Here is an 18,291-nt window from a genome sequence, read left to right on the forward strand (position 1 = left end):
GGAGTTGGTTTGAGGTTGAGAAACAGCAGATTAATTCCATTTCCTAGATAGAGGTTGAGCTGGAAATGCCTGTAATACATTAAGATGGATATGTCCAGAAGGCAGGTGGATATATGGGACTGAGGAACAGGAGAGAGGATGGAGATAAAGACTGGCAGCCATCAGCATATAGATGATGACTGAGGCCATGGACTAGACGAGATTTCCCAGGCACAGGACCTTGCACAAACAGGAACACCAACATCTGGGGGATGTGCACAGAAAGAACAGCCAGCATACAGTGAAAACGGTAGGAAAAACTACAAAGTACAGTGTTGAGGAGGGCAAAGAAATATGAGTGTGTTGTCAGGGGTGGCAAGTGCTTTTGAGAAGTCAAGGGGGCAAGCTTTGAGAAGCATCCATTAGAGTTAGCAATAAGGCGATCTTGGCAAGAGCTGGTCTTTGGAGTGGTGAAAGCAATAGCAAGACAGAAGTTAGTTGAGGAGAGGAAATGGAGACATTAAAGATTCAAAACTCTATCAGGGAGTTTGGCTGTGAAGAGGATAAAGTGGATAGGGAAGTAGCATCAGAGGAATGTAGGGTTTTTGCAAATTGTTGTATTTTAATGGGAGAGATACGAGTGTGTTTTGAATGCTGATAGGAAGGAGTCGCTAAAGAAGGAAAGGCTGGAGACGTGAGGTGGGAATGGGGTGGGGTATGGAGATTCAGTAGAGAGAGAACCTTGACAAAGCTGAAGGGGATGGCTCCAGAGCAGGACAGGAGGAGACAGTCATCTTTTTTTGTAACAGAGGTAACAAACAAACATAGCAGGTAGCTGCTATGAAGAATGGGAGAAGGAATCAGGGTGCCTCTTATCTCTTGCCCATTCGGTAACTAACTGGCTATACTATACATAGCTCATCAAAGATGCCTTTTCAACTACACAGAGTGTTCAAAAGAGTATTGTGTACAAATGTAATCTGAAAAATTACTGTTGCTAGATGATTACCCTAAAATTGAAGTAGCATAAAAATAAAAAATAGGCTAAATTTACATCTTTATAAACCAGCATTTCTTAACACTTCTAACATTCTTTAAAGAACAATCTACATGGAACAGTGGCTTAAACCATTTTTCTTAAAGGAGAAATAGCCAAATGCCATCAGTACTTCTGGCCATGGGACCATGAGTACAGAAATGTGCCCAGTGAGGATCATGAAGAACTCACTCCTGACTCAATGAGCCAGAAAATGATCACATGAGCCAGACTAGCTTGGCCAACACTGGTTGTGCATTCTCCCCTTTTCCCCTGCTAACAGAATCCTGACTTTGTTCATTTCCAAGGTGAATAGGTGTTTTGGCCTAAGAGATGAGTCTTGGTTGGTCCAAGCCAATCTGGTTTAAGAATGGAGACAGGACACAATTCTTGCCAATAAAACTACATGGAGAAGTCTGCTGGAAGGGGAAGAGGCTTCTGGAAAAGTTTTCCTCACTCTTGAGAAAAGGAGCACAAGGAAGGAGCATAACTTTTCCATCTCTGCATGCATTTAGTATCTGGGACTGTGGCAGTCATCATGGAATCTGGAGGGGAGCCAGCCCGGGAGGACAGAGGATGCACTCGGGATGCCAGAACAAAAGATGGAAAGAACTAGGTCCTTCAGTGATGCCACCTGAACTGTTCCATTAACCAACCCCAGAACCACCTTACCTTGGAATTTCCTGCTATGTGAAATAAGATTTTTTTTTTTCTATTTTTTAAGCCACTTCTAATTGCAGTTGGTTAGTGTGGCAGGATGGAGCCAAAATGACTGAACTGCATGCAAAAGCAGGAACTGGAAACAGGTTGAAAACAGGAGAGAAGAAGTATTTGCCATTCTATGAATAAGAATCATTTTATTATGAGAATCCATTCAATAAAAAGTAAGAGGGAAAGGGTTCTGATGGGAAGGAAGGAGACAGAAGATTGGGGGGAAAAGGCAAGCTGCAAACAGAGCATGAGACAAGTCCTATTAATGCCTCTTTTGCCCACTCCATCCTTCAGGGAAATGGACTGTATTGTCTTTATCTCTCTAATACCCTGTGTGTCCTTGATCATTAACTTTTACTTCTCAGTCTGTGACTCATTCCCAATCTCAGACGTCAGAATTCTGCTAATAGTTCCTGAGAGAGAAAAAACACAAATACCAATTACTCACTGAGGATATCCAGTCCTTCCAGGGTGGAGCATTGACAGTCCGTTAAATGGACTAGACATTCGTCCTTGCTCCCCACTGAAGGCCATCCAGATACCTCCAGGGAAGAAATGTCTGTTTCATCAACCCTAGTGGCTCATTCACACCTAGGGATTTAAAAATCACCTCCTAAACATACTACATACACAGTTCTAACCTTTACTACTCGGTAGTCCTGTTCAGATGCCGCCAGGAAAGCTACATTTTAATGCCTCTATACTCCTCTACCCCTGCCTATAACCTCAAATTCATCATGCCCTCAATGGGGCTAATCTTCACCCAAATAAACTCTCCTTACCAGTTATCTCATTTCTGTCTAGGATATGCACCACTAGACAACTGGGCTCATTTTGAAGCCTCCTAACATCTAACTGCTTGCTCTTTCAAAGCATCTCTCAGATTCATCCACTCATTTCAATGCCCATTGTCTCCATCATAATCCAGACACTCACATGTCCCACTTCAATCACACCTCAGCTCAAGGTCTCTGATTCTACTCTCGCCTACTTAACCACTCGCTTTGTCAACACGTCACCTCTCCACTCAGGAACCTGCCTGCAGTGGCTCTCATTTGCTATGGCACCAAGCCCCAGCTCTTCCAGGAGGGGTTTCAAGGCCCTCCCTAATCTGGCTCCACCATATTCTTCCACTGTCTTCCAGTCAGACAGACAAGCTAGACACTGTCAAATACACACACTGTGTTCTCTTAGCTCTGGGCTTCCACCCTGCTGGCCTGTGTGTGTCTCTGCTTTCCTAATCCTTCTCATTCCTCTAGGCCCAGCTCTAATCTCCCCTCTTCCCTGAAGACTTTGTAACCATCCCAGCTCTTTCTCCTTTGAACTCCCAGTACCATATGCTTTAGCATCTAATTGTCCCACTAAAGGTCCATTTTCTTTCCCTGGCTGGGCCACACTGCTTGTTAGACAAACCTTGTCCTACACTTCTGAGTGTTCCTCATAGTACCTGGTAGGGTCCTGAGCGCTAGGTAGGGAAGAGATAACTATTTATTAATTGAATGCTCAACATGCAAGGGGTACACCTTGCCTCTTTTTCTTATAATTTTAGTTATTGAGGAACCTGGGAAGAAAGCAAGGGGCAGCTATGTCCTGCAGCCCTTGGAAAGCCTGGCATGCATTCCAGGAGATATCTGATACAGCTGGCAGGCTCCCATTCCCAGAATGGAGATAATCATTGTCCAAAGAAGCGTCACCAAACTGATGGTTCTCATCAGCAAGGAACCAGAGTGGAAGCCGGACAGGAGCATGGGGCAGGGCAGTCGGGAACTAGATTTACCACTGTGGCTTCCTCCAGTGGAGTCACTTGGTGCCAGGGGAGGTGGATGCGGCTTGTCCATCAGCACGCCAGATGCGGGGGCTCCTCCCAAGGGGACAGAGGGGATGGAGTAAGGGCCGGGGACACCGGAGACAGAGGGAGGGTACCCGGCCTTTGCTGCTTTCCCTGCTTCATACACTGTGGAGGGAGATGAAGAGCAAGAGAGATTACATCATCCCACCCTCCACAACCCTCACACCAAAAATTCCTGAGGGTGTGCTTGAGGGAGCTCCTGGATGTATGCTCCGGCGCGGGCGTGTGTGTGTGTGTGTGTGCGTGTGCGTGTGTGTGTGTGTGTGTTCTACTAGTCCTGAATTGATTCATTGGAACCCCTCTCCCCCACTCTCTTGGACTCCTCCAGCGATGACATAAGGAATTACAGTGTTTAGTAGTACCTGGCAACTGCGTAATTAAGCAGTGCTGGGAGCTGTCACAGCAGCCTCCCCTGTGACAGCAGCAGCCCACTCTGAGCCACGTTGCTGCAGGCTGCCTCAGCCCCTCTGGAGGAGGCCTAGCACTGGGGCTGCCCAGGGCTGCTTCCAGGAGGCTCCTAACCTCTTCTAGAGAGGCAAAGCCAGCTATGTGCTGACACACGGCCCCGCTCTGTGAGCCCAAAAGCAGAGCAAACAATCTGACTCCTCGCGCGGAAACTGCTGTGTTCCTAAGGATACGAAAGATACACATGGTGTCTCTCTCCTTCAAGACGTTTATGGCAGGGTGCCAAACTTACTGCCTATATGGGCTTGGCCAGGGAGGTAAAATTGTGAATCCCCAAAGGAGGACTAGTTCCTTTGTGGACCATTTTGTCATAGGAGTAAATACAACTCATCTGTGTCTGGATGGGACCCAAAGGCTGTGGTTTGCACACGCTGTTGGTAAACAAGAGGAGTTCTCTGCACGCACAAGGCATGACCAGAGAAGGTTTTCTGTAGTTTGGATGCCCGAGGAGAGGGCAAAAGCCTTACCCCGCAACCTCACCATCCTGAACCTGCCCTTCCTTTCAGCAATAGTGTCAGTGAGGATTCCAAATGCAGGGGTGATAGGTGTAAATCAGAAGCATGGAGAGGTGCCTGTAGGTGAGAAGGCAAACAAGAATGGTCATCTCAGGAAGCCGGGGGCTCCCAGCAGAGGAGAGTCTGGAACGATCGCTTTTGGGGTGGAGAAGGCGCTCAGGGCACATAACTGTCTGATGGAAAGGTGACGTTTCTTTTGATCACTCTGCGTCTCCACGCTCTTCACTTTACTCACAGGCCTGCGGGCAGCAGCAGGAATCTGGGCAACAGGGGCAGCGGATGTAGCAACAGCAGCTGTGAGGGCAGCACTGGCACCAGCAGATCCCCACCAGGACGAAGAAGAGGAAGACTCCCAGGATCACCAGGCCAACAAACACCCACTCTGGAAGGACGCACAGAGAAACCCACACTCGAGGCGGCACCCTCTCATCGGTGTCTCCCTGGGAGACGAGTGAGTGGGAGGGACCTGGGGGAAGACAGTATCTCGTAACAGGGCACAGAGCCCCCAAACTACGGAGGAACTCTGAGAGTGAGAGGTGCAGACCCTCCCAGGGCTGGGGCGTGGAGAGCAAGGAAGGTTACCGGGGTCATACTGAGCACACATAATGACCAGTACCAAGTGATGGGGGAGTTTTAGGGCCCCTTCCTGGAGAAAGGGCTCACCTTACCAACTGTAGTGTCAGAACAAGTATGGGACAAGAGCAGAGATTCCTGGCTAGGTAGAGGGGAACTTTGCTTGCTGAGCTATAAAGTGGTGGGTTCTGTGAATTCGTATCTTTTGTAGCCAAGTTAATCTTGTCCCTAAAAGTGTAAGCCCTGAGAAAAAGTTCTCTATGTCTATATGGTCTAAATCAGAACATATTTAGGTGGTCCAGGTCCCTTGTGTATTCATCTGCTTTCCCTACTGACTGCCTCTTAACATCTTTCCTGTACTCAGCATCAGGGCTGAGATCAAAACCCTTTGCTAAAGAAAACTAGAGACACAGGCTCCGAAGAGAAGAAACTGTCCCCGTTCCCCAAGAATGGTTTGATCACACTCCAGCTGACCACGCTACACAGCCAGCATAGCCACGGACTAAAGTGGCTCAGGACCGTGGTGGCTGGGAAGGCTCTCACGTGTATATCTGACCATGTTTGTTAACGTCTGCTATTTTCACAGCTCTGCCAGAGGCCGAACGTGAATTTAATTCATTTGCCCATCCAAGAGATTAAGAGAAAGGAAACAAATCCATTTGGCTTAGATAAAAATGACTGTGGCCCTGGAGTGACCTGATGTCATGCTTTTGGGACTTGGCTATAGGATCCAATGTCCCATTGGGGGCCTGGGACGGACTGGAATGAGCCATGATTTCCTTTCAAAGCAAAAGATTAAAGCAATTCATTTTGATTGAAAACCATCTCCCAAAAATCCCTTTGCAATCAGCTTCAAGTACACATTGTTTTGTTTGAATTTTAGTTATTAAATATTCCTTTGGTGAAATGGAACATTCAGTTGGAGCTTGAGAATATGATATTTTGGTTATATAAAGGGTTTTGTGATAATGATGAAGTTATTTGACCTTTGTTTAGAACATGATTTCCTCAGAGAGAAAACAAACAACTTACGTTTCCTGAATGGTCCTCCTCACTCATCCATCAGAAACACATTCAAAATAACCAGGTCACCCTCTATTCAGGAGGGAAGTGAGAAGGCCTTGTGCCCAGCTAGAATGTTCTGGAGAGCATTCTTGCTGCGGACAGTAGATAGTTGAGGGCTTTGGCCTGTGCCTTAGCACTAACATAATAACACAATGCGGCCTGAGATAGATACGGGCCCTGAGGATGAGATGAGCTGTGTGGTATGGTGACTACAACTCGGGTCAGGCAGTCAAGGATAAAAGACTGGCAGGTTACCTTGGAGAAACAAAGAATGTTATCCATGAAAGGATTCTTGCAGTCAAAAGGGAGAGAAATTCAGGCGACCAGGACCAGATATGAAAAATACAGTAACTTTTCCTTGGGACTGCGGGATATAACATCTAGTGTGAAGCAATGCAGTGTAACATTGTTTTTTTTGTGATGAGCAAATGCGTACAAATTGATGGAACTCTGGATAAGGCGGATCACAAGGAAATATCTGTTTGCGTCCTTGGGATCAACATCAGTAAAAAGAATGTCTGTATTTGGGTTGGCCAGCTAATGGGAAAGGATCAGGAGAATTCACGGAAGAATAATTAGTGAAGCTCAACTGTGAAGACTCTGGATGCTTCTTAAAACCTGAATCAAGTCAAAACCGATCGCCAGGATTATTTTGTTTCTCTCTTTTGCTCTCAATTATTAAGCAGCTCTTAATCCTTTGGCAGAAGCTCTCCAAAGCAAGGCTGAATCGTATCCTTTCCTATTCCCTGCCTTTGGATATGTCCTCTCCCATAGTTCATTCTTGTTTCTCTCTAATCCTCCTTCCATGACGGGCTACAGTGCAGCATCAAACTGATGTTGGCTTGTCTAGCTGGTATGTTCAACAGAAGCTACAAAAAAAGACAGAGGTGTACATTTGGTGCAGGTGTCCTTGACATAGGGTCCATGGACCCCAGCGACTTAGGGGGCCAGGAAGCCCCTGAAATTGTATACAAAGCAATGTAGATCTCTAAATGTGTACTTTTCAAGGGAGGAGGGGTGCATAGCTTTCATAAGGTTTGAAAAAATGTTTTGATAAAGTTATAAAAGGCAATTCAGAGTAACATGGCTGTACACTAATGAATGGGTAAACATAAAACTTAGGGAATAAGGAATGCAGATTAATAACCACTCCGTTAAGGATACTTATAGCTATCTGGGTGCAGCTGAGATACTGAGATTGCGAAAAGGCCTGCATACCTGACACTGAAGGACTGGGTCCCCATCTCAGCCTATTTTTAATTACCATTATTCTTTTAGGGCCTAGTAACAGAAGAAATACAATTTGAAGGCTCTTCCAATGGGCTTAATTCATCCTGGAAAATACCACAGACATATATAGACAAACGTACAAATAAATTAAAGGAGCAATTAGTAACTAATGCAGAGGCAAGACAGATGGAGGGATAGCAAATTAAGCAAATACAGAGTTAAATGACTGAATACCTGGCATAATCTCCACAGCAAAACTGGGCAAGAGATCAGCAAGCAGCCCTGTCCTGCCTAAAAGAAGTGGAAGGAAAAGAAGTAAAGAGGTTACTCCAAAGGAAAAACACAGCCTGAAGCCTAGCTCCAGCCAGCACCATCCCTACATGGGGCCATTGATCCATGCTGTCTGTGTCATGACACGTACATCACTGGGCTGGGCTCAGTCAAGAGAATGACCTTCTCCATCAATCTTTGGCAGCCATCTAAGAACTCTGCACCTAAACCAGGCAGAAGCAGAAACAGAAATTTCTCTCCAACTGTTATAGAAGGAGGAAATCTCTGCTTCAAATGTGAAAAACCCTGCTTGAGCAGACTGACATATACCATCTCCATTCATTTATACATCCTACTCCACGTATATTATTGGAAAGTCAAACCCGTCTGTATCCAAACGTTCAACCTACATTTTCATACATCCATACACAGTCCCATGTCCATATAAAAACAAAAGTACATATTTGGTTTTAACTCAGAATTATCTCCCTACATGATTCTATTTATAGCCTAAAGATATTTCAATGATTAAAGTTTTCAAAGGCAAGGAAATGATAAAGCTAGATCAGTTATACACTCTTCGACACTCCTTCTGGCTTCAGAAATATTCTGTACATATGTATATGGTACGGCTTTTCCATATGGCACCCACAGCTGGCGTGGTATGGACCCAAGTGCCTTCTGCGTGATATGGCACAGAAGCTTAAGGGCTGGTGTCAGAACAGGTGCCCCTCGGGGCTCTGAGAAGCAAAGAGCTATGCAGGAAACAACACACTGGAAGAGTTTGGGGAGGAGGTTAGTCCTTTTAAAAACTAGCCTGGTTTATACAGAAAGAAGTGCTGAATGCTTCCACCATGTTCTCATATCCAGGTAAATATAAAGGCTGTAATAGGACTTCTGCCCTGTACCAGGTTCTCTCTATCACAGTGCAGCCCTGCTAAGAAACAAGTTGCACTAGGAAACAACTAGCAAACTTGCTTCCTTTGAGGCTTGTGATGGCAAAAGGTCACTATGGTTCCTAAGCCTACAACTGAATCTTACTTCACTTATGGGCATGGCATATGCTTCTAGAACAGCTCTGTCCAGTAGAAATGTAATGTGAGCGACCAGTAATTTTAGCTTTTCTAGTAATCACATTAAAAGTTTTTTTTTAAAAAAAGATGAAATTACCTTCATAATATTTTTACTTGTACCAATGTAGCCAAAATATTAATACTTCAAAGGCTCTGTAGCCACACATCACTATTAGAAAACACACCTCTAGGGGTCTGGTCTCTTTGGTTCATTAGAAAACAACTTTTCCTGTTGAAGTTTGTTGAGGTGCATTAGAGAAGAAGTTACCCATGTGTGTGGTTTATATTTTGAGTCTAAAGGTCATAGTTGGTCACTGATCCTCTCCTCTATCAAATCACCCCATAGAAAAGCAGCTCTGCCAAAAGTCAAAGAAAAAGAAGTTCTTCCAAGGCACTAGGAGAGGATGCTGCAGCAGGGGCAAGGTGTTAGGGAGTCAGGTAAAAGGGCTCTTTGCTCACTTTATTTTTCTTGGCTCTTCTCAACTATACAAGGCCAGTGTGGTAAAATGTGTCCCAGTCATGTTTCCTGCCTGGGTAATGGTCCCACATTTGAAAAGTTAATCAGTACCAGAGTACATTCCAAGGAAAAGAAAGCATGGAGTGGGCCACTGGGTTAACTCTGTTTTATTTTGTATTTAGTTATATTTTTGGCCACGCCATGCAGCATGTGGGATCTTAGTTTCCCAACCAGGGATCACACCCGTGCCCCCTGCAGTAGAAGGTGGTAGTCTTAACCACTGGACCGCCAGGGAAGTCCTGAAGTTAGCTCTGTTTTAGGTTTTGGCAAGAAGGGTTTCCTTCTTTCTGTCTTCCATCTTGTGCAGCTGACATGGTAAGAGCGGTTTGGTGCTTGCAAGGTCTCTTGCAAAGACAAGTGGGAGCCAAGTAGGTCATTGGAAAAGGGCATCTTGAAAGAGAGATGGGCTAGCCTTTGGCCTAAGCCAACATGAAAGGCTAGGAGGTTCCCCAAGGCTCACACGTGGTCTAGTCCAGTTCCCTAGGATAGGCGACCCGACAGGGATTTGGGGCCAAAGTCCAAGCAAGTGATTAAGAGCATGCATTGGTCTCACATGGAATGTCCTCTGTACAAATATCTCTTGGAAGCTCAACAAGGCAAGAAGACAGGTGGTCAAGGATTTGGGAATTTGGGATCTTGGACATCTCTTAAAGGCATAATTAGTATTAATTACAGCCAACAGCCAATGATCAAGGAGTCAATATTAAAAAAAAAAAGAAGTCAATATACTGTGCTTTTAGCAAGGCAGTTATCAGATGCTTACTTACTTAATGGTGTTTTTTTTAATATGGACAATTAGTACTTCTAAATATATCTTATTGTATGTAGTAAAATGAGAAGCTTTTATTGTGTTTACTTTCTAGTTCTCAAGCCTACCACTGTTTTAAACATCCTTATATGTGCTGTAGCCCAAATCATTAATTACATTCATAAGAGAAATGTTATTGATGATATAAGCTATCGATTTGTATACAATTTCTCACAGGAAATTAGCTATGTGATAATAATTAACTATAAAAAAATCCATACATTCAAGGAGGATATGGTACTCACACATATTATATAGAGCATATTCTATTGGAGTAAGCAGTGCACTGGGAGTCAGGGTACTGAAGGCAGCTTTGACATTAGTTTACTTGGTGACCACTATGGACAGATTACTTCCTCTTTCTAGGACTCAATTTTCTCATTAGTCAAATGAAGCGGTTGAATGAAGAGATCCATAAATAGGGAGACCATACATCTTGGTTTGTCTGGGACAGTCCTGGTTTATGCCTGTTGTCCTGGTGTAATTATTAATAGCACCCCTTTTAATTCCAAAGTGTTCTAATTTGGACAATTATTTATATGGTCACCCTATCCATAACATTTTCAGTTCTCAAATCTGATACTCAGTGATCAGAGTTGCAAACTCAATTCCATATGTTTATACGGACCAGTAGATAATGCAAACAAGTGCAGCTGGTCAAATGTAATACAACTGGGAGCAGCTGGGCGTGTGGCAAATGGCATCTTGTGTCTGTAGGGGCTGCTTCTACGCACCTCTAGCCAATTGTTGCCTCACAGAAATGTGTCTTCAGGGTTGCAAATCTTCCTATTTTTCAAGACTAGCCAGACCCCAGATTTTTATGTGAAATATCCTGGTTTTCAAATGTTGGCAACTGATTCATAGATTTTTAAAAATCACTGGACAAGCCATATACAATATGTTTTGGGACTGTATAGAACCCAGAGGTCATGTGCTTGCAACCACTGCGGGGTATATATACACAGATATAATTATGATGGATAAAACACACAAGCTGGATTTCCACACATGCTGTTTAGAACAACACCTTGATGGTGTTCTGACACTACTTCTGCACACAGAATGTTAGTGAATATAAGCTCTAGGCAGCTATGTTCAAATTGAAATCTGAAAGCAACAGTATGACACACCAAATTGTTAGCCCCTATTTCTGGGGCACTGGAATGGGCATCATGGAAGAACAATGAAGGGGCTTTCATGTTTTAGATTTTTTTTACACGTGTAATTGAAAAAGTTAAAATAAGAAACATGGACAGGAGATTCACAAAGCTTGTCACTCCAACAGAAAGACATACATCAAGCTTCTCTGAAGCAATGGCCAATAGCTGACACTTCAGAAGATGGTGAAGCCTTCCCATAATGCACCCGTGTAGTGTTAGCCCCAGGGTGGTGTGGGTGACAGACTTCGGCAGTAAAATGGGTAAAATTAAATGTCTTCAGAATTCAGAACATAGTAGGAGTTTGGGGATAGCAGATTATACCACTATGTTATGTCAACAGTAGAGAGGGAGAGATAGAGCAAAGCTCTCTGGCTTTTATACCATGACCTATATTTTCCTCGAGCTAAAGGCATTTTAAAAAGTGAATTTATGCTGGAATCCTATATTTCTAAAAGTCATTTTGCTTCCAGCTTCTTGCTTAACAGTTCCTAAAAACTGCTGTTGCCAGTTAGAAATGCTCTAACTTTTCTTCCTATTCTACTCTATTCTATTCTGTCACATCCAATGAAGGTCTGATGTTAGAGAGTCCAAACAATTGCAGTAAATACATTCCAGATTTCAGCAGCACTTTACCAACACTTGTGAATCACTGTCATTCTTCCAGGATTCAGTTAGAGTGGCAATTACAAGTCACTTTAATGTCTAAGAAAAGGATGGAAAACAGACCCAGCAAATAGAAAGCCACATTTACTCTTTTCAAACCCCAGCTCAAACTATGAGTAGAAAATAGTTTTCATGTAAGCACTTCAAACAGTTTTCCTCAAACCTTGCAGAATCCATTACTTTTAAGAAATTTCCACATGAATAGACCAAATGAATCAGGCATACTACTAGTCTGTACACACACACACATGCAAGTGTCAGTATCATTCCATACCGTCACAAACATCATAGCCCAAAACATTCATGTATTTTGGGTTGAATGACGAGGGCAGAAACAATCATTTTGAATAAAACAACTTACAGATTTTACCTATATAATTCCCTATTTCAGCTGTTTTCTGCCACTGACACCTTGAAGTTATCCCCAACTGAACTCTTGGTACATATTCCTGAGAACAAGCTCACTTCTGGAATGTCTCCAATTCATTCATTCAACAAAGAAATGTATATTGTGCCTGGTGGAGAGGCAGAGAGGAACAAGACTCGATCCCTATGCTTGAAAGCCTCAGGCTCGCCCATGCAGCTTGTCCAGCAGTGTGAGGCTAAGAACTCAGCTTTACTTCTCTGCTTCTGGGTCACATGACTTACCAAGGTCAAAGGACTTTCTTCCTGCCAAGTCCCCTGTTTTCATTAGCTTTTTTTTTTCTTTTTGCATTTTTGACATCAGGTTCCCCCAGTCATGAGGTCTTCCCCCAGAGACACAGTCCTTGCCTGGTTTCCCACTCCTCTCCTACCCATGGCATTATCTTCACATATTTCACAACAAACCATGTCCCGGTGACGTTTCCCCAAGGTTCTGATACCCTTTTCTTGGCCAGTCAGGCCCTCAATGCAGGATGTACTTAACCTTCTTTACTAAGATAACCAGCTAACGAACTTCTCAATCTTCTGCTTCACTCAAATTCTTACCACACACAGTGTACAAGACTCTGAAATATGTTCCAACAGAGCCGTGTAAGAATACTGCTCTGAGAGGCTGCGTCCTCCTCCATGCTCCCGGCATCATGAGAGCACTTGTCTCTCAGCTGCCGTGATTCCTTTACACGTGCCTCCACTAGCAGGATGGAAACCCCTCTGCATCCCCAACAGCGTGGCATGAGGCGGCACCTCACCCGTCAGGACCTTGAACTCTTCCCAGTAGTAAATCCCCATTGTTTTCTATGCTGGGCTTCTGGCTGGACTTCTGATTTACTGCTCACGTTCGTGCCTTTTATCCAGCTCAGATGGACTCTTAATGAGCATATGAAGGAGCCATTCATTCATTCAGCACTATTCTATGTACTGGAGAATGTTTAGCACCCCTGCACTCAGGGCTCAACGCCAGGAACGTCCTCTACTCACCGGAATATCCCCAAATGCCATCTTGCCATCTCAGGGGATTGAAGCACCATCTCATCCCACCCCTACAAGCTGAAAGCCACGAGCCTAGGGAATTTTCAAGGCAGCCATTACAGAGCGATACAATATGCGCCCCAAATTGGTTTTTGTCTCTAGTCTTAAAACTTAAATCCAAGCTCTGATCATTAGTCCAAGTTCTAGATGTAGGACAAACTTGTTTTCAGATCCTAGATCTGCTACTCAATTATTTGATGACAAAAGACACATTATTTAATGCATTGGACCTTATGAAAAGAAGGGAAAACAATACTTCCTTTGTCCTTGTGATGTCAACACTGCTGACAGCATAGTAATCTCCATTCATTTCTTTGAAACGTACTAACTTGGAGTCCTTTTCAGTTTTGCCAATATATCATACAAATGAACCTTCTGTTCAGGATGATCTAGAATGTTTTTCTTCCCCAGCTTCTTGAGGTTCCCTTCTTTTCCCTTCTGCTTAATGCACATCTTGGCTTCATCCCACTTCCAAGCTTTCCTAAGATGCCCTGGATCCATTTTCAGGGATGTACTGTATCCACCCCTGATGTCTCAGATCCTAACCCTCTAAAAGTTTTCTCTCCTAAGTCTTTGAGGAGAGCAGATGTTTTTCTCTGGCCCTTTTAAGTGTAAAGTTGTTTCTATGGCTGTTTGGAATCCCCCCCGAATAGGAAATTTCCCAAGGGCACACACATCCCTGTTTTTATTCTATATTCCCATGGCAACCATGCATTCAATAAATAAAGATTATGATTATCCATCACAAATGTGGATATAGCCTCCCTTTCTTTTATATGTAAACTATGTATTTAAGCATTTCATGTGTGTACTTTTTCTTTTTTTGTCCCTTTCGTTTTGGCTCACTTTAAATTATAGTGAATAATTCTTACAGTGAATTCTCTCCACAAAATGAGTAGTATCAGACCATCTGCAATTAACTGTTAATAAATGCTTCAGGCTTTTCGGCAGTGATTATAAGCTTGGCCTAAGGCACTGACTTCTATTCACACAGAATTCTAAAATCAGATTGTATTGCCAGAAAGGATCTCGGAGGTCATCTAATCCATAACCCACTCCATGTTTTCAGGAACCTGAGGCTCAGAGAGCTTAAGAATCTTACCCAAAGTCACACAGCTGACTAATAAACCAGGAGTAGAACCTGGGTCTACTCACCCCCATCCCTATCTTTTTTCCCCAGTATCTCACTCCCCTTCAAGCTTTGCTTATTCTTAATTTAGAAACGTTAGACATGTGCAGCATTTCTAATCTCCTAGTATCTGCAGTGAGCAACACAGAAATTTGTGTCTGTGGCATTACTGCTCTACTTACATAATTAAAGTATAATGTTTGGATATAGGAGTGTTGGAGATGGTTAACAATTTCAGCACCTTTTAAAGCTGTGACCAGAAAATGATTACTGAATACATCGTAACACAGTATGAGCTAATTAAAAGGCATTCACCATGCTGCTATAAACTAATAAACAATAATAAAAATGATTGCAAAGCACTCTGCCTTTGCAAAGTGCTATAGTGATCCAACCCCCTAGCCCTCAAGAGTGAGTAGCTGCAAAGTGTTATTAGTAATATAACGTGCTTAACTTGGCCTGAGATGAAATGACTAAGACATTTAGATTTGATTCCAAAATGATGTGGAGCAGGGTGGGATTTAATGCAAGGAGGAAATTGAGTTTCTTGGTGCCCAGTGTGATTTCCTGAGCTCCCTGTGCTCCAACCATCAGACCTGCACAGACACTTCAGATGCAAAGATATCAAGAACGGCTAGTTTCCTTAACCCAAAAAGCCCAGGCGGTCCACGGCAGACACGGAGGGGCACACAGCTTGGTAGGTCTCGGATTGTCAGAGTTCCTGCCCTTTCCTCCGTGGCCAGCCCCCTCTCGGTGTGAAGGGCTTGGGCATGGAGCATTTCCCAGAGCAAATTCTGAGGCACCGCACCGTGTGAACTCAGACCTGCACACTTGAATAGCGGCAGCTGGCTTTGGAGAAAAATGCCATGGCCGTCTCCTGACCGGCTTTCAAGGGCTGCCATTCTTTCTTTCCAGGGCTGAGCCGATTTTCGGCGACACCCGCTCTCCCGCGGGCCTCCAGGGCCTCCCCTCTGCGGGGCCCGTCCCCTCCCTCCCGCGCACCGGCTTCGCATTTTTGCCGCCTCCCGGCTCTGTCGACTACAATGCGGCCGGCGGGCTGACCCAGCTGCTCCAGCTCCCGCCTGGGTAACCACGGCAACCGCGGGCTTCAGGAATGCTCACTAATTGAAGGGCGAGTTTCCTCCCACAGTGATGAGCAACAAGTGAAGCAAAAATAGTGAGGCGGGATAAAGGCTTCGAGGGAGCAGGGGGAGGGAGGGGGGAGCAGTCACAGAGCGAGACTGGGTGGCTGGGGGTGAGGGGAGGGCAAACAGCGCCTTCAACACCTCGTTTGTTCTCTTCACAACCCAGGGCAGTGAAGAACCTTAAAGGACATCGTTTACCCGTCAGAAACCTCAGCACACGTTTTTCAGTGAACAACTGTTACTGCAAACCACCACCTCTTTGCTGGGCCCCTTTGCTTCTAGTAAATGAATGGAGATGTGCACATCCCTAGGTCCCCATAATTAGAATGCCAGCTAACATCCAGGGTGCAGCAGGTGAAGGTGAGCTGAAACTAATTGGATCCCAGCTCCTCTGGATCTTCTGTTCTCTTCCATCAAAAAAAGAACTTTCCAGGTGATCATCTCTAAAGATGGGGTGACCATCACACCAGTATGCCTGTTGTCTTGACATAAATTATTGAAAGTCTCCCCTTTTCACTCTCAAGAGTATTCTAATTTGGACAATAAATTATAAGCTCACACTATCAAAAGTCTTTCCAGGCCCATCCAGATCCTAATCCAAGTCTCAGGTGTTCCCCAAACCCTTCCAGACTTCATCAAATGGCCTGTGTGACCTAATCCTTGTATTTAGGTTAGGTAGTAAACACCCTGTAATTAACTGAGAAACGGGGGCTTCCAACAGCTACCAAAACATAGCAACCAAAAGTCGGCATGCTGGGACAGAACACCCTGAAACCCACTAGCAGGAAGATTCCCACGGGGCTGATTAGGGTCACCACTCGCAAGGCACTGCACAGATGTCACTGAGAAAACATGAATCTATTAGTAATAGGATTGCCAATTAACAGATGGCTCATTAAAGCCTCTGCTCATGGAATGGGCTAAAAGAAAATCAGCTCTCTAGGAGGAGTCCCGGAACACAGAATTCCCTAAAGAGGGTTCCCTCAAATTAGGGATGACATCCTGGCAATGAGATGTGGGGGATAGGAAAAGGTAGGAGAAGGGAACTTTCATTTACTGAGTTCGTATTATGTGTTATTTAATCCTCATACTAGGTCTTCCATGTAACTTTCATTTTCTCTCCCCCATTTTTACAGATGAGGAAACCGAGACTCGTCAACATTGACTTACTGAAGGTTATATTGCTGCACTGAGTCCACAGATATCTGACCCCAAAGCCCCGTGCTCTTCACAGTGGACCTTATCCAGTATCCAGATTGACCTTTGGTCAAGATCAGAGTTTTGCAACCTTGCTACTATTCACATTTGGGGCCAGATAATCCTCTGTTGGGGGTAGGAGGGCTGCCCTGTGCATTGTAGGATATTCAACAGCCTCCTTGGTCTCTATCCACTAGATGCCATGGTACCCCACAAGACGTGACAACCACAATGTTTCCAGACATTGCCAAGTATCTCCTGGGGGGTCCAAAGAGGCCCCTCTTGAGAATCAGTAGCCTAGATGTTTAATATCAAATATAGTTTTAATCTTTTCTTGTATTGTTCTCTCATTGCTTCAGAAATATAATACTTATCTTTACCAAAAGACAGTAATTTTCACAGGGACAAAACAGTGCCATTTTTAAATTTTGTATCCTCACTGTGCTAGGGACATAGTATGCAAAAAAGACTGGTTAAAAGTTAAATCATAATTCAAGTACAAATCACGCTTGAAGCAAAACTGACTCTATCGCATGGTGCCTATCAAAGAGCAAGGTTGCGATTATGCAGTGGAGAGGTCTGAAGGCCAGAGGAGGCTTCCTGCAAAGGGTAAAAGGCCTGATCCCTAGTCTTTGGAGCAACCACAAACCCCACTCCACTGCTCAGATGGTAGAAAGCTCATTATTGGCAGCCATTAACCAGAATCAGATGCTAGTTGATGCCTGGTTGACTTTTCTGCCTCCTCCTTCTCCTCCACCCCTTCAACAGTTTTCTGGTTCTTCTCAAAACCAAGACCAACAGAGGCATCTAGGTAAGCTCAGGGCAGAGTAGGCCAGAGCTAGGAGAGAGGGCTGGGAGAAAAGCCAGTGGGGCTGAGGCCTAAAAAGCTCCTCCCATTATAAGTTTTGTGTCCCCCCCTTTCATGGGAGGCAGTGCAGTTATCTCAGCTCTTCAGGAAATCTGAAGATAGATAGGGTAGGTCCATCCTCCTAGAGGAATCAACTCCCCTTGACGTCTTTCATGTGAAGCCAAGATATCTGAAGTATAATCAAGTCTGCAAAGGAAAATGTGGGCACAGCCCACATTGAAAGATGTTCCAAAGGAGTAACCCCCAGATTTATGGCTAGAGTGTGACTCGGTAATTAATTCCTTCTCTCCCTTTTGCCAGGAGTCAACTTTTCTTTCTTCTCCTCCAATTCTTTCCCCCTCTTCCTCTGTTTGTAAATCTTTGAGAGAAACAGCAACAGTCACTCTCAGAGATCAAAGTTTGAGCAGGCAACAAAGACCTCCGAGGAGGAAGCTGTTGCCATGGGAACTCTCTGAGCTGAAGCCCTTTTAATCGGCAAATCTCCAGGTTAGCAGCACAGGCTGGGGCTGGTAAAGAGGAAGAGAAGGGGGAGGGGCAGTCTTGGCAACAAGTAGCCTTTCTAAACAGCCAGAACTCCACCTGGGGG

The 18,291-nt window shown here is 44.4% G+C and overlaps 1 protein-coding gene across 1 annotated transcript in view; it reads right to left on the reverse strand.

The window, feature by feature from the left end:
- The window catches only part of ILDR2 (immunoglobulin like domain containing receptor 2), a 62,766-nt gene that overhangs the window by 15,449 nt on the left and 29,026 nt on the right, over positions 1 to 18,291 (reverse strand). Inside the window, exons 6-8 of the mRNA XM_068537617.1 lie at positions 7,658 to 7,714; positions 4,791 to 4,937; positions 3,504 to 3,680 (exon numbers count right to left, since the gene is read on the reverse strand). Of these exons, the coding sequence (XP_068393718.1) occupies positions 3,504 to 3,680; positions 4,791 to 4,937; positions 7,658 to 7,714 (381 nt within the window). The remainder of the gene's footprint in view (positions 1 to 3,503; positions 3,681 to 4,790; positions 4,938 to 7,657; positions 7,715 to 18,291) is intronic.

Source organism: Eschrichtius robustus, chromosome 3 (genome assembly GCF_028021215.1).
Source record: "Eschrichtius robustus isolate mEscRob2 chromosome 3, mEscRob2.pri, whole genome shotgun sequence".
NCBI lineage: Eukaryota > Metazoa > Chordata > Mammalia > Artiodactyla > Eschrichtiidae > Eschrichtius > Eschrichtius robustus.